This window comes from Echinops telfairi, unplaced genomic scaffold (assembly GCF_000313985.2).
Source record: "Echinops telfairi isolate 266 unplaced genomic scaffold, ASM31398v2 ScPeMD7_1;HRSCAF=3_0, whole genome shotgun sequence".
NCBI lineage: Eukaryota > Metazoa > Chordata > Mammalia > Afrosoricida > Tenrecidae > Echinops > Echinops telfairi.
In genome coordinates, this window is record NW_022103896.1 from 84,958,719 (window position 1) to 84,975,388 (window position 16,670).

The 16,670-nt window shown below is 38.5% G+C and overlaps 1 protein-coding gene across 1 annotated transcript in view; it reads left to right on the forward strand.

The window, feature by feature from the left end:
* Nucleotides 1–16,670, forward strand: part of XKR4 (XK related 4) — a 383,052-nt gene that overhangs the window by 218,360 nt on the left and 148,022 nt on the right. Inside the window, exon 4 of the mRNA XM_004697771.2 lies at nt 536–735. Coding sequence (XP_004697828.1) covers nt 536–735 — 200 coding nt within the window. The remainder of the gene's footprint in view (nt 1–535; nt 736–16,670) is intronic.

The window sequence follows — 16,670 nt, forward strand, 5'->3', positions numbered from 1 at the left end:
TAGAAGTATGGATGAGAAATGACTGGTATTGTATTCCCCATTACTTAGGGTGGCTGATGGGTAGAGTGGATTCATTATGGGGTGTGTTTTTTTTCTTCCCTTTTTTTTATAGGTGTTTGAAATTTTCCAATAATGAAATATTTTTAAAAGACTATAGGAGAATTTATAAGCATATATATTTTATTATTTCAGACATGTATCTTAGGAGAAATTTATCTCATGAATACAGTTGAACACACAGAGAAACTGACTAGAAAGGATGTGTAGTAAGTTTAAAAAGTAGCGAGTACTATCTATAGCTGACTTTCCACCTACAGTTTACCCTACTTTTCTTTCTGATGCAATTCAAGAGCATACTTTTAGTAAGTACTACAATTGCAGTGACTTCTCAAAGTGAGCGCTTAATGATACTTTCAATGCCTTAAGGTGTAAGTCAAGTTGTTTCTTGCGTATTTTCACATGGTGACTTAAAGAAAGAAAAATTAAAAAACCCTGACTTTTCATCTTTTCTTTTTCCTCTCTGTTTTCTTTCTAGATATTTCCACACCATATACTTAGGCATTCGCAGCCGACAGAGTGGGGAGAATGACAGATGGAGGTTTTACTGGAAAATGGTGTATGAATATGCAGATGTGAGTATGCTGCATTTGCTAGCCACCTTTCTGGAAAGTGCTCCACAGCTGGTCCTGCAGCTCTGCATTATCGTACAGACTCATAGCTTACAGGCCCTGCAAGGTAAGGGCTTGTGATTTGGTTTCTGTATTTGGGGAAAGATTCACTGCCTACTTTTGTCACAATCCAAGGAATTTTTCTAATGTTGTTTTTAGATACAGAGCTGCCTTTTTAACATGCCTGATGTTTTACCAGTGAATTTGTGAGTGTCGCATGCTGTTGTCCTCATTGCTTGTCATGACTAACATAAAAAGACATTTCTGTTTTGCTGTTCAATTGTAGAGAAAATGTAGTTATGGTTGTATATAGGAATAGAGTTAGCAGATGCTATCGGGCTATCCTAATAGAGTAATTTCAAAAATCACAGAGAGCAGCATATACCGTTTCCCTGAAAATAAGACAGTGTCTTATATTAATTTTTGCTCCCAAAGATGCGCTAGGTCTTATTTTCAGGGGTTGTCTTATTTTTCCATGAAAAAGAATACGGTACACATTTACTGTTTATTGTTTTGTTGTTTTATTTAAAAGAGACCTCGCACTTCCTGTCTGCTCTGGCTGTGCTGTGCCCGCCACTACGGTCCAGAGTCCAGAGTTATGATAGCTTCAGGGGGCCCTTATTTTCGGGGGGATGCCTTATATTTCAGCGAGAGGCAAAACTGTAACTAGGTTTTATTTTCAGGGGATGTTTTACTTTCGGGGAAACAGGGTAGAAGAGGGCTTTAAAATTCTGTGAAAAACTGCAATTAAAAATAGTGGAATTTTCCCACAAACTTTTAAATAGTTTTATTGGCATAAATGACATACCATACAATTAAATAGCTCAATCATATTAAAAGTATAATCTTCACCACAATCAATTTTAGAACATTTTCTTCTTTCTTATACTCACTATTAATAACTCTTTATTTCCCCCAACCTCTCCTGCCACAACTCCAAGACACAATTAATCCAGTTACTGTCTCTATAGATTTATCTATCCTGGATTTCATATACAGGAAAACATACACCCCCAAAAGCAAAACAACAACAACAACAAAAACCCAACAACAATAACAAAGTAAAACAGATACAAACCACATTCAAAAAGAAAGGAGAAAACAATAAAAGCTAGAACAAATGAAAAATGAGTCAAAAAGGTTATTAAATGCTAAGGTGTTGAATTTTAACCAAACTACTTCTGCAATAATCTACTTTACAAAACTCTCTGTCTGATAACAGGGCTATTTACATCCCTCAACTATGATCGGAGACAATTCACTGGAGGCTTAATCTATGTCAGGATTCTGCAAATGGATGTTGGGCTTCCACCACAATCCATAACCTTCTGCAAACGAGGTGTTCACAGTTTAAGCTCTGATACCATTCCCTTCTATAAATTTGGATTTTGTTATTAACAATTCTTAGATCACATAGGCTGGTGTGCTTCTTCCATGTGGACTTAGTTGATGCCTCACTTGGATGGCTGCTTGTTTGAAGACTGCTGAGAAAAGAAAATTATAAAAATATAGGATGACTGTGAACCACAATACATGAATTGTTAAAATGTACAGTTTAAACTCTTAAGTGACAGGACCCTATTTATACATGCAGTGGGGGTTGGTAATAGGGCAAAACTTTCCATAACATTCAGTCACAAAGATAGAACCATCTCTTCCAGATTAATAGATGTTATAATACAGCAAGTAGGGCATTAAAATAGTAAATCTATGGCAGTCCTGGCCTACCATTTATTTCCAAAGACTCTTTGAAACCCTTTCATGTGTATGTATTGACATACACAGAGAAAGAGATGTATGTTTAAAGGAAATTGTAGGTATTGCCATTTATAAGAGGGCTTCAAATAGTTTCTAGAAAAATGTAATTAAGAGATAATGGACTTTTCCCCCACAAACTTTTTGAAGTTCCCTGTTATTTAATAGAAGAGTCATAGGTGGAAAATTGTCATTACTTAACACTAAAAGATTTATATACTTTTAAATTTCATAAGATTAGTAGTCCTCTCAGATGAATATTTTATGTTTCAGTCTTTTGTTTTTAACTTTACTAGTAAGGCTATTTTACATTTAACAAAGATGTCTTACTATTTTCTGATGGCTTACTGCCTCAAATAATTTTGGGAGGAAGGCAAAAGATGAGTAGGTACAATACAAGATGGAAGGATGATAGCTAAACAGCAGCTTCCTAAATTTAAGAGTTTGCTGGTGATCTGCCAATCCTATTTCTATGAAGATGGTGGTAAGTAGTTAACATAATCTTTTCATTTTGTTTAAATTTTATTCAAGCCTAGCTGACTCCTTTCAGGTGCATATACATTGCCATCATATCCAAAGTCATGCTTTCAATAAAATGTATGTATTTACTCCCGAGTAACACATCCAATTCAACCACTTCAAATAGACGGCAAAATATTACTTTTACATTAGAAAGTGCACACCAGTGGGGAAATGGACAGTGAAACAGACTGTCTTTGTGGTATCCTGTTTTAAATCAGAATACATAGATAATATATACCTTTTACTGTGGAATTTATGCTTTGTGGAGTCCCATAAAGATGTTTTACATTAGCTCAGGTTTCAGGGTAACTCTGAGAAAGAACTATTGACCATGAGCAACAATACAGAACAATAAGGTTCTTGAAGTCTCAGATCTGTCTTTACTGACTAAATAGGTAGCTGGACCCAGCTTTCAACCACGAACAGGTAAATACAAAAAGACTCTCAGAATTAACTGGCCCCTCTAATGGCATCTGGACCCAACCTTTTTGTCTTTGAGCAATTTGAAAAAAAATTCCATCAAGACTGCTGTGATTAGTAAGGGGAATTTTTCAAACAACATTGAGTTAAAATAAATGCTTTAACTTGACATTTAATCCGATTAATCTGAAAAATCTCTACAATCTCTTTAACATATTTTATTACAAGGAATGTGCAACTTTAGCTCGAATGGTTTACTTTCCTCATCCCGCCCCTGCAGATTATAGTTAAAAAAGATAGAGCTGCATTGGTTGCCAGCAACCATCTATTCCCTGACTACTGACCAATCCTGGTTTTACACCAGAATATATTTGGTCAAAGAAACCTGAAGAAAGATTGAAAAGTAACCATGGAGTGTGGTTTGCAGAAACAAGGAAACAACTGGAATAAGGAGAAAGTGAAGGGGTTGCAATGAAACAAAATAGAATGCACAAAGTGGTGTGAGGATTTGCATGGACTGTCTTCAGTAGTGCAAGATCATACAATGGGCCCAAGAAGACCTTGGCTCTGTGTACCTCACTAGCTCAATGCTCAAACTGCTTACTCTCTGGGCTCCAGGCTTCACACGTGTAAGTGTTACAAATTAAATCAGGTGACCTTTAAACTACTTGATAGGTCTACTCCATCTTTGAATCCATGAGTGCCTCATAGATGTATAATACCTAGTGCAAACTCTGAAATCTCCTGCATATGAGTGTACACGTGAAATTGAATGGCAGTATCACACTAAATCGCAGTCAATAATCTGGTCTTAATCCTTGAAATAACTTGGAAAATCCTTTGTATAGTTAAGTATTTTTTTCATATTAATCACTTTACTGGGAGCTCGTACAGATGTTGTAACAATTCATAATTCAATTAGATCAAGCATAATTGTACAATTGCTGCCGTCACCAGTTTCAAAACATTTTCTTTCTCCTTGAACTTCTTGATATCCGTACCCCTTTATCCCCTCCCTCCCACGCCATAGCCCCCAGCAGCACTTACTGTTATGTTATATACATATATGTATATTTATATTTTTATGTAACTTTCTGTGTCTTACACCATCCAATATATCCGTTCACCTACAATTATGTTATTTGTTCCCCTCAAGTGGATTATACAATCAAAGTTGCTATCAGAGATCCTCTCCCCCTGACCCACCCCTGTTCCAGAACCCTCAGGGTATCATTACTCCTGCTACTGCTTCTGAATGGTTATTTATCTTGGCTTTCATGATGCAAATGACCTTAATTATGCAAATGAACAGACTCATGTCTAACTAGATTAATGAGCTAAAACAAGAACCATAATAGTGAGGGGAGGAAATATTAAAGAACTAGATAGTTATGTGTTTCATCAGCAAAACTCTCTTTGTTGTTGTTGTTGTTGTTGCTACCGTAGGTCTGTCTGGTTGATTCTAAAATATAGTGATCCCATAGAGTAGAACGGTCTTAGCATTTTCATGGCTGTAATCTTTATGGAGGCAGATCATCTGGAGGAAAGCTAGGTAAAAAGGCAAAAGGTTGCAAGTCATCCTTCTCAGATCCACGGTTATATTAAGTGCCTCCATAAGATTCCTAAATTTTTTTAGGAATGACACAGGTAAGTTTTGTTTTTGTTTTTTCTCTGCAGTCAATGGCGGTAATAGAGGAAAAACACAAGACAGGCCAAGAACATGAAGTAACCTTTTGAGATTAAGAACTTTATATTAAATATTATAGGAAATAACATAAAGAAAAGGCAACACTTGCTCTATATCAGCTTATTTATAAAATATAAGAATTAAAGTTTGTGATTCTTAGCATTCTGCCTCTTCCCTGACAAGTTATCTCTTCAGCTTAGTATGTCAACCCAGGTTGACTAAAGAAACAAATCTAGAGACACTCATATATGCATAACTCATATATGCAGATAGCTTTATATCAAGAGTAATTGTATATTAAGAAAACATCCCAGCACAGTCCAGATCAAGTCCATAGTGTGATATTATCTCATTATATTATATATTATTATATTTTAGCTCATTATAGACTATAATAGTCTATAGATTCCTCTATAGACTCACGTAACACATGCAAGAATGCCAAATGCAGGAAGATCACAGGCTGGTGGGTGAAAAGTCCTGTGGATCCAATGGCAGGGGAAGCAAGTCCAGGGCTCTGGCTGCCATAAGCATGGCTGCATGTGGCTTGTCAACAGGAATGTGAATCAGAGAGAGAGAGAGAGAGTAGCCCACATCCAGTGAGCAAATTTCCCCCTCAAGCCTCCAAATGAGGTCATCAAGCTCTAATACCCTCAAGTTGGCAGGAGATTATGTAACTACCACATGTTAGCAACTCAATAAATTCAACTCAATAATATCCATTATTGGATATTATGTTATATAATATCCAGAATGTACTCTTCAGACATCATTCTGGACCAAGGCAAAATTTGCTGTTAACTTTCATGAATCTATAAGAATCTTGCATATGAGCAAGAACCCATGTTACCAAAGGAAAATGTTCAAGCTGCACTGAAAGCATTAGGCAAAAACAAGGCTCCAGGAATTGATGAAATACCAATTGAAATGTTTCAACAATCAGATAAAGTTCTGGAAGCACTCACATTTCTATACCAGGAAATTTGGAATATAGCTACTCGAACGACTGGCTGGAAGAGTTGTATATTTGTTCCCATTCTAAAGAAAGGTAGCCCAACATAATGCACAAAATATATGACAATATCGTACCATTAATATCACATGCATGTAAAATTTTGCTGAAGATCATCCAACCCTGGTTGTAGCAGTATATTGACAGGGAGTTTCCAGAGACTCAGGCTGGATTCAGAAGAGGATATGGAACAAGGGATATCATTGCTGATGTCAGATGGATCTTGGCTTAAAATAGAAAACACTAGGAAAACGTTTACTTGTGTTTTGACTATGCCAAGGCATTCAACTGTGTGCATCATAGCACATGTTGGATAGCTTTGAAAAGAATGAGAATTCCAAAATACTACTTTGGTACCCTTGCAGAACCTGTACACAGATCAAGAAGCAGTTGTGTGAATAGAACAAAGGGATATTGCATGGTTTAAAATCAGGAAAAGTGCGTGTCAGGGTGGTACCCTCTCACTATACTTGTTCAATATTTATGTGGAGCAAGTAGAGAAACTGATTTCTTTGAAGAAGAGGTGGCATCTGGATTGGAGGAAGACTTAATCACAACCTGCAAGACCTAGATGACACAACCTTGTTTGCTGAAAGTGACGAGGACTTGAAGCACTTGCTGATGAAGATCTAGGATCGTAGCCTACAGTATGGATTACAACTCAATGTAAAGAAAACCAAACAGCTGCACCTGGAACAATACATCATGATAAGTAGAGAAAAGATTGAAATTGTCAAGGATTTTGTCTTGCTGATATCTACAATCGATGCTCACGGGAGCAGCAGTTAAGAGATAAGATGACACATTGCACTGAGTAAATCTGATGCACAAGACCTCTTTAAGTGTTGAAAGCAAGCACGTTCTTTGAGGACTGACATACACCTGACCAAACCATGGTATTTTCAGTTGCCTCATATGCTTGTGAAAGTCAGGCATTGACTAAGGAAAATGGAAAAATAATAGATGCATTTGAATTATGGTGCTGATGAAAGTACCATGAGCTGCCAAAAGAACAAACAAATCTGTCTTAAAAGAAATACCACTAGAATTGTTCTATTTATGAAATCTTGGGGGGGTGGGGGTGGGAGAAACAATACCAAAGAACTTTTGCTAATGTTTATGGCAAATGCTTATGGTTAGCCTTATATCTTAAGTGGTTCAATACTAGCTACAGGTAATATTAATATAATACTACACCCACATATATTTGAAACCCAAATACTCCAAAACCCTACTGCTGTGTTAATAAAGTGAACAACAGTAAAACAAGCAGATATCGTTTAGAAATCTTGGTGAAACATTTTCTTGACATGCCTTATTTCTACTTCTAGCCATAAAATGAATAATAAAGTTACTAAAAAGAAAGAAAGGAAAAAATACAACTAAAGTGTTCATTAGAGGCAAGGATGGTGAGACTTCGTCTCACGTACTTTGGACATGTTGTCAGGAGAGACCAGTCCCTGGAGAAGGTCATCATGCTTGGAAAAGGGCAGGGCCCATGAAAAGGAGGAAGGTCTTTGGCAAGATGAATTAACACAGTACCTGCAACAATGGCTCTAATAGAAGAACAATTTTCAGGATGCCATGAAACTGGGCAGTGTTTAACTCTGTTGTGCATAGAGTTGCTATGAGTTAGAAAAGACTTAATCGTACCTGTGATAGTTACACAATCTGTCATCAGTTTGAGACTTAAGAGTGAAGTGGGGGGAGTTTAGCCTGTCAATTAGGTCGCAGCTTGATGACTTCATTTGGAGGTGCTAAGGAGATAAATAGCTCACTGGAGGCGGGATACACACTCACTCCCTGTGAGACATTACTGACAACAGCCTGCTGTAGCTACGCTGTTGCAGTCAGAGCCCTGGACCTGGAGGAGCCACATGGAGACGCACTCCAGTGCTGAGATGCTTCAACCACCACTGGATCCACAAGACTGTCCACCCACTGGGCTATGATCTTCCTGCATTCAGACTCAGAGTCTAAAGAGGAATTTATGGACTAGTATCAACATAAGGGGTAATATCAGACTTATGGACTTTATCTGGAATTTATGAACTAGTGTAATATCAGACTTATGGACTTTATCTGGAATTTATGAACTAGTGTAATATCAGACTTAAGGACTTTATCTGGAATTTATGAACTAGTGTAATATCAGACTTATGGACTTGATCTGGACTGGGCTGGGATGTTTTCTCAATTGCTGTTTTATATAAAACTCTTATACACTTATGAGTGTGAGTGTCTGTGAATTGTCTCTCTAGTCCACTTGAGTAACACAGCCCCTAACAAGAACAACATAGGGAAATAGGTTTCCTATAGTTCTCAGGGTGGTTAGAAGATGGGCATTTCCAAAGATCCCTAAGATCAAGCCAGAGTGGTCAATATAAAATGAAAATTTATGCTACTAAGCTCATGATATTGGGACAGTGGTGGTTCAAATGTAGACCGCCTCACCGTTAATGAAGGAGACTCAGGTTCAATTCTATACCAGTGCACCTCATATGTTGTCACCACCCAGCCATTATTGGAGGCTTAAATATTACTATGATTTGAACAGGTTTCAATGGAGATTTCAGAGTGAGCATGTATCCCACCTCCAGTGGAGCTATTACAAATTAGTAATCCACTTCTGAAAACTCTGGGGTTCACGAAAATCTAATTGACAGGTGATCCTGGGGATAACAAAAGACTAGACAATAATTCATTCTGTTTTGTGTTCTGAGTTGAGTCCCAACTTGAGAGCAGTTAACATACAGCTGATACTATTGTTACCGGTTTTGGCAAGGGTCATGGAAGAAACATGTGTTAAAGAGCAAAGAGTGGAAAAACCTGACAGTGAACTATAAAAAGAAAATGGCCTTCATACGTGAAAAATTGTTCGGGCAATATTAATACTGACTGATTCCTTTGGCAATTTGTAGAGAAGCCCGTCTTCAGGGAGATGGATTATGAAGACCATTCTCTGCTGATTGACAGCCCCGCTTCCAAAGAGACCAGCTTTTAAATTAAATAAATGTCAATTACAGGAACTATGCGTTTGCCTTCTAGGAAAAGGAAAACAAATGTGATAAGCCAAGTTAGTCAAATAAAAGATTCTTGGAATTTAAATGGAAAAACGTTATCCTTATATAAATGCAAATAATCAATGGGCCGGGTATGAATTCAGTGAAGAGTTTACAAATAGCTGTCAGTTAAATTATCAAGTCTATTCTTATTTGAAAGGCAGAGAATGGTTTAAAATCTGCTAGTTATTTTCATACATGATGACTGTGCCTAAAATTACCATTATCCAGGGCAGGTGTCCTCAAATGATGGCCTGCGGGCCATATGCGGCCCGCCAAGGACATTTATCTGGCCCGCTGGGTGTTTTGGCCTCATTTTGTTTTTACTTCAAAATAAGATATGTGCAGTGTGCGTAGGAATTTGTTCATAGTGTTTTTTTAAAACTATAATCCGGCCCTCCAACAAGTCTGAGGGACAGTGAACTGGCCCCCTCTTTTAAAAGTTTGAGGGCCCCTGATCCAGGGTATAAATCCCTTTTTTTAACTTGGTTTCCACCATCCAATGCTCTCTGAAGGATGCCATTTTTAAAATAGTGACTAATCAACAAAAAAATATGACAGATGCTGAAATTTGTATTTTCTTTATGGAAGTTGTAAACCTAAAAACCACTGTAGCTGTGATATCCTTTCTCAGCTCTCCTTACTGAATAACTACATAAGTGAGAGATAACCAATTGTGCCAGAGGTTAAGGTCTATAATGGTTGTTGTTAAGCACCATCAAATTGGTTCAAACTCACAATGGTAACAGAAGGAAGACTGTTTGGTCCGGGGCCATCCTCACACTTACTCCTGGTGTTTTGAGCCCATTGTTGCAGCCATTGTGTCATTCCGTCTAGTTTAAAGGCTTCCTCTTTTTTGCAGGCCTTCTGCTTTGCCAAGCATAATGTCTTTTTCCAAGAACAGTTCTCTCCTAATGTCACATACGGAGTAAGGTGAAGTCTGCCCATCCTTACTGCCAAGGAGCATTCCACCTATATGTCTTCCGCACTGTTCCAAGAGCTGGTCATTCCCTGGACAGTCTATCGTATATTCAACATTTGTCACCACTACAACACCCGAAAACAGACATCAATTCCTCTTTGGCCTTTTTTGTTTAGTGTCCAGCTTTTGTAGACACACAAAGTGATTAGAAATGCGATGGGTTGGACAGGCACACATTAATCTGCAAAGTGACATCTTTGCTTTTTAATACTTTAAGGAGATCTTTTGCAGTGGATTTCCTAATGCAGTACAGCATGGTTTCTTGACAGCTTCTTTCATTGGCATTTATGGTGATTGATTGTCAAGAGAAATGAAATCCTGGACAAATTCAGCATTTTCTCCATTTATCATGATGTTCCTTATCAATCCAGTTGTGAGGATTTTTTTCATTTTCTTTGTGTTGAAGTATAATCCATACTGAAGGCTGGATGTATAAGGGTAAGTACAAAATCATAGATACCTTTATTAAATAAAATATCAAGCTGTTGTTCCTTGAAATATTCGCCATGAATATCGATAGACTTCTCAAAGTGGTATTTCCATATCTCTAAACCTTCCCTAAAGAATTCTGTGCTATTCAACTTGCATCATGTCCAAATGACAGTTTGGACATCTTTGAAGAAATTAAATTGAGCTTCTTTTGTTTTTTTCTAAATTTATATTATTTTTAATTTTATTAAAAGATTATTTTATTGGGGGCTCTTACACTTATAACAATCCATATATCAATTGTATCAAGCATCTTTGTACATCTGTCACCATCATTATTTTCTAAACATTTACTTTCTATTGAGCCCTTGGTATCAGTTCCTGTTCACACACCCCCTGGTAGCCCCTTGATAAATTAGAAATCATTATTATTTTCATATCTTACTCCAACCACTATCTCCCTTCCCCCACGATTTCTGTTGTTCATCTCCCTGGTGACGGTTGCAATCCATTCCCCCTTCCTCCTCTCCTCTCACCACCTGCCCCCTACTCTCCCATTCCTCTTCCTGGATTCTGTGTGTCGTGAGCTTTTTTTTTTGGCAATGAGTTTACTTGTTTTGATCATAGAAGTAACTTCAGGGATTACACTACGCAATTGATAAAATTGACATTACATTCATATTAGAGTACTTCCTTCATTAGCTTCAGGATGCACATTTTTTTAAGTCCCAATAGAATAGTTCTTAGAAAAATAAATAAAGCCACATGTTGACCATAAGGAAATAGAGTAAAAAAATTAACTGGATAATATTCATAGTTGGAAAGTAAGAAGTAAATTTATATATAAGCATTTTATAAAAGTAAAATTATAAGCAAAATAAGCATTTTAATAAAAAGATAAGTTGTGCTTATCTGGAAAAGGGCCCCTTGATGGCTTAATATAAAAAATGATTTTTGAAACCCAATAATCGAGTGTCTACATCTATATATGTAAAAGAAAAAAAAGGGTGAGAAGTAATAAACAATTCAAACAATTGTTACATATCATTATCTATGTAATTTATATGTAATCTCGCTGGGATCAAGTTAATGGTGACTCCTAGTGACCCTTTAGGGCAGACTAATACCGCTCCAAAATTTCTGAGACTGTTAAATCTTGCAGTAACAGACAGCCTCATGTTTCTATTGCACTACTGCTGGTGGGATTTGAAATGTCAACACTTAGCCCATGATGCTACCAGGACTCCTTACTGCATAGCAGGGAGTACACTTAAGACTGACAAAAAAAGAAACACGATTAAGAAGAACAAAAATATAAACCGTAATGAGGTCTCAGCAAAGGCATTCTGCTGGAATGAGGTGAAAAAGTAATCTTTCTGATACCTCCTTGTTTAGACATGGTATAAGACCTTCCTCGGTGAAGATGTGGTGCTGGTAAGTAAACCTCCCACTGACTGTGGCTTATTATGACAATACGTGTTAGAGAACTGTGCCATAGTGTTCTGTGGTTATAATTTTTTTTAATTAATCAATTTATTGGGGCTCATACAATTCATCACAATACATAGATCAATTGTGTAAAGCACATCTATACATTTGTTGCCCTCATCATTCCCAAAATTCTCTTGCCTCTTGGGTTTATCTGTACCTGTGCACTTGCTCCGGTCTAGCCCTCAGTGAAAAGCAGGACTGGGGTCATAATAGTGGGGGGTGAGGAAGCCTCAAAGAACCAGAGGAATACTGTGTGTTTCACAGGTGCTATACTGCGCCCTGGTTGATTCATCCGTTCCTTGTGACCCTTCTGTGAGGGGATGTCCCACTGTCTACAGATAAGTCTTAGGTCTCTGCTCTGACCTCTCTCGTTCTCAACAATACGGTTTTGTTTGTTTGTTTGTTTGTTTGTTTGTTTGTTTGTTTGTTTGTGGTGTCCTGATGGCTGTCACCCAGTCCCATTGACACCTCATGCTTGCACAGGTTGGTGTGTTTCTTCCATGTGGGCTTGTTGCTTCTCAGCTAAATAGCCACTTATTTAACTTCAAGCCTTTAAAGACTCCATATGCTATATCTTTTGATAAAATTGTGCTTATGTTAAATGTACTTTCAGTTCTAGGAATAAAATCAAATATAAACGTGCAAGATCAAGGCTGTAGAGTAGATGGGATAACATTTCCTAATGAAATTCTCTTAAGTCACCATTATTGCCCTCATTGAATGAGCAAGTGCACTGTCATGGAGGAAAATCATTCCTAAAGGAAATTTGCCTGTGACCTTTCTCATGAATACAATTCTCAAGTTTTTTACACTTTCTTGATCATAAGGCCCCATGATTGTCCTGTGTACTTTGAGAAAATCTATCAAGATTTCTCAGAATTCCACGAAAGCTTCACCATACCATTTTGACTGACCTCTGGATATTGAATCCCACTGGCTTAGTAGATCCCCATGGAAGCCAGTGTTTTGATTAGACAGTTTTTGAAGGTTCTATCACTTGTCTGCAGACATCTTCTGATTGCAGAGACATATCTAAATACTATTTATTTGGAATAAACCTGTGCATGTATGAACTTTAACCTTACTTACCCTCAAAGCAAAGAGTGATATTCCCTTCACTTGTACTGGTCCAGAAAGTATAATATGGTTCTTATGCCCAGATCAGGAATCCATCTTAGCCTGAATCTTAAACCTGAACATCTAGTTTATCTCTGGGGTATAAGGAGGTCCAACTTCCATATAAAACTGAGACAACAAATAACAGTGTATTCTATCCTTCCAGAGAGTTATAGTACATATGCCATAAACCTTTAATCCCATATCCCGTTCTCTATTCATTCTAATAGAAGGAAGGAAAGAAGAGAGGGAAGTGGAGAAGGACGCTTTGTCTATAGAGCAGGGAAAAAAACAGGAGGAATGTTTGACAGTAGGTGAATGTAGGGATAGAGGAGGTATAACCCAAATGTGAAGTCATAAAACCCTTAATGAACCAAGTCGTTTTGCTTAGAATTGCCTGAGATTTTAAAAGAGGGGACTATCAGACCTTTGAACGGATGGGGCATTGGCAAGCAGAAAGAAACCTCCACCTGGAAGCTACTTGACTGAGAGGGAGGGCAAGGAGTGAAGATGAAAAGGAGGAAGGCCATAGAAGAGCCATTTGTGGTCGTCAGGGGTGGGAGAGAAAAGTGTAGCAATCTTGAGCCTGAACGTGTAAAGGTCAGCCAAGGTAAAAAGTCTTGAGGCTGCTCAATGCCAGCAGGACTTAGGGGTCTTTGTTCTGTCTGCGTGGTGCAAGCAGAAGTAGAAGGTACACTGTCTGCGTTGTTCTCTCATGCCAGTTGGGCGACCTTGAGAACACGTACAACCGGCAAGTTGATCAAGAAGTCACTTTCGTCCTCTGATCATAAATCAATGAGTTCTCAGGTCTAGTCATCTAGACCCAGGTCTCCATAGTTGTCAGAAAAGATACTGATCCAGTTACAAATGATCATCCAGAGGCCTTTCTCAGATAGCTGATCTTTATTGGGGTTCCACAGGAATCAGAGAAAGACCTAAGAGTGCTGTGGAAGTCAAGCTTTGGAAGGCTTGCTCCAGAGTCAACACTTCAAGCCCATCAGATGAAGCTATATGTGCTTATAAAGATTTATGGTCTCAGAAACATTTTTTAAATCATTTTATTAGGGGCTCATACAACTCTTATCACAATCCATACACACATCAATTGTGTAAAGCGCATTTGTACATTCATTGCCCTCATCATTCTCAAAACATTTCCTCTCCACTTAAACCCCCTGCATTAGGTCCTCATTTTTCCCCTCCCTCCCCGCTACCCCCTCCCTCATGAGCCATTGATAGTTTATAAATTGGTATTTTGTCATATCTTGCCCTGTCCGACATCTCTCTTCACCCACTTTTCTATTGTCTGTGCCCCAGAGAGGAGGTAACATATAGTTCCTTGTAATCGGTTCCCTCTTTCCTACCCACTCTCCCTCTACCCTCCCTGTTTTGCCACTCACACCACTGGTCCTGTAGGGCTCATCTGCCCTGGATTACCTGTGTTTCCTGTTCCTATCTGTACCAGTGTACATCCTCTGATCTAGCCAGACTTGCAAGGTCGAATTCGAGTCATGGTAGTGGGGGGTCTCAGAAACATTATACAGGGTAACTAGGTGCCAGAATCAACTCAATGGTGGTTAATAGTGAGGGGAAGGGTGGTAAATGGGCTGTTCCTGAGGAACTGTTGTTTAGGGTCCTGGTATACCATGCACCCTCCTCTGTGAAGGTGTATAATTCACAGCCAGCCTGCCCAGGCACTCAACTGGTCAGTGGTAGAATAGGCTACCCTGTAGATGGGCTCTCATGCCAGTCTACTGTCATAATGTCTCCATTTCAAACTCCCATCGCCCCTTGTTGCCAGTGGAAACTTATTCAATAGTTAGTGAAAGAATAGCTGTGATGTGCAGAGAATGTCACAAATGAATCCTTCCCTCAGCATGTGTCCCAGGAAAACTTTTCTGTGCAGGAAAAAAACACCTCTATTCTCATTTCTCCATATTCCATAATCCACAAAACCCAGGGATTCCCCCATGTGAAGTGTTTATATTGAATATTTCTATTTTTCCTCTCCTATCTTGCATCCTTTGAGGCAGTGGAGGAAGTGTGGAGTTAGCAGACTGTCCCCAAGTATATTGTACCTAGCTACCTTGAGTAATCAAGAAATCTCTGAGTAGTAAAAACTACCTCATTGTCATGTCCTAATTAGAACTTGAGAATAAATCTTTGGATTTTGTGTTTCTCATCTTTGTAGTAAAGCAGGTAGAGACAGAGCCTAGCTACCACTACTAGGCTTGAGTTAGAACACAGATCCAGCTACCCTGAAGTCTGTCCTTTCTCGGCTGAGTCCCACTTGTTTCCAAGTGTGCCTAGCCCCCCACCCATCTTCCTGCAGAGGAGGAGAGGCGCAGGCGAGAGTGCCAGTCTGTGAGTGGGAGATACTTCCAAATCCTCTTAGATCCGTCTACTTTGCAGTTGCTATTTTAGTTAGCTAATTAACACATTTATTGAATTTCTATTGTGTGCATGATGTTGTGTTAAGCGCTGCACAAAATTTGTCCCCCAAAGTTTACTTTTCACTAAAAGTTTATAAAACAGCATTAAAAACAATCCTACAAAGGATATTTATAGATACCTAATTCATCTGGTTGTCCTCAAGAAAGATCCATTCCTATTCTCATTGGAAGGGCCCTTATGGTATATCTACCTTAGCCTCCCTCTCTCAGGGGCCACACAGCCTCGGCTTGGACAACTTTTTCTTGTTATTGGGCAATCCAAAAAGGTGAATGATGGAACTGTGGGTGGAGGAACCCTTAAGAATATCTAGCTCATTCCCTGGATAGAGCAAATGATCTCGATGCCCGATGTTGGCTCAAAATTAGAGGATTGAGGCCACCCAGAAATTTATTAGACAGGGCTGGTTATCTGTTCCAAATCAGCCATTTAAAATCCTGGATGATGGTGTACTGGTTATGCATTGGGCTGCTAACCCCAAGGTCAGCAGTTCGAAACAACCAGCCACTCTTCAGGAGAAAGATAAGGCTTTCTATTCCCATAAAAGTTCAGAGTTTCAGAAACTCACATTGACCATTCTACCTTGCTTTATAGGGTCAATATGAGTCAGAATGAACTCAATGGCTGTGAGAAATGGATTGACAGAGAGGACGGGAAATGGGAAGCTAAGAGCAATGAATATGAGAAAGGGGGAAATATCCTGAAATTGATTGTGGTGATTATTGCACAACTCTTATTACTATAATTGAATTGTTAAATTGTATAATATATGAATTATATGCCAATAAAACTATTTATAAAATGATCTCTATGGTGCCAAATGGATCACAGGTGCCCTAAGTCATCGATGAGAATTTTAGTAGCAGTGAGACTAAGTCAGTAGGAATGAAACAGCAGACGGAGATGAGAAGTGACACCATGTAAAGCAGGTGACCAATACCACTGAACACCATGTGTGCACACTATGAAGGAGGACTGCTTTGCTGTATATATTTTACAAAACAATGGAATATTTAAAAACAACAACAACCCTATGGAGCACAGTTCTACTGTGATAAACGTAGGTCACCGTGCA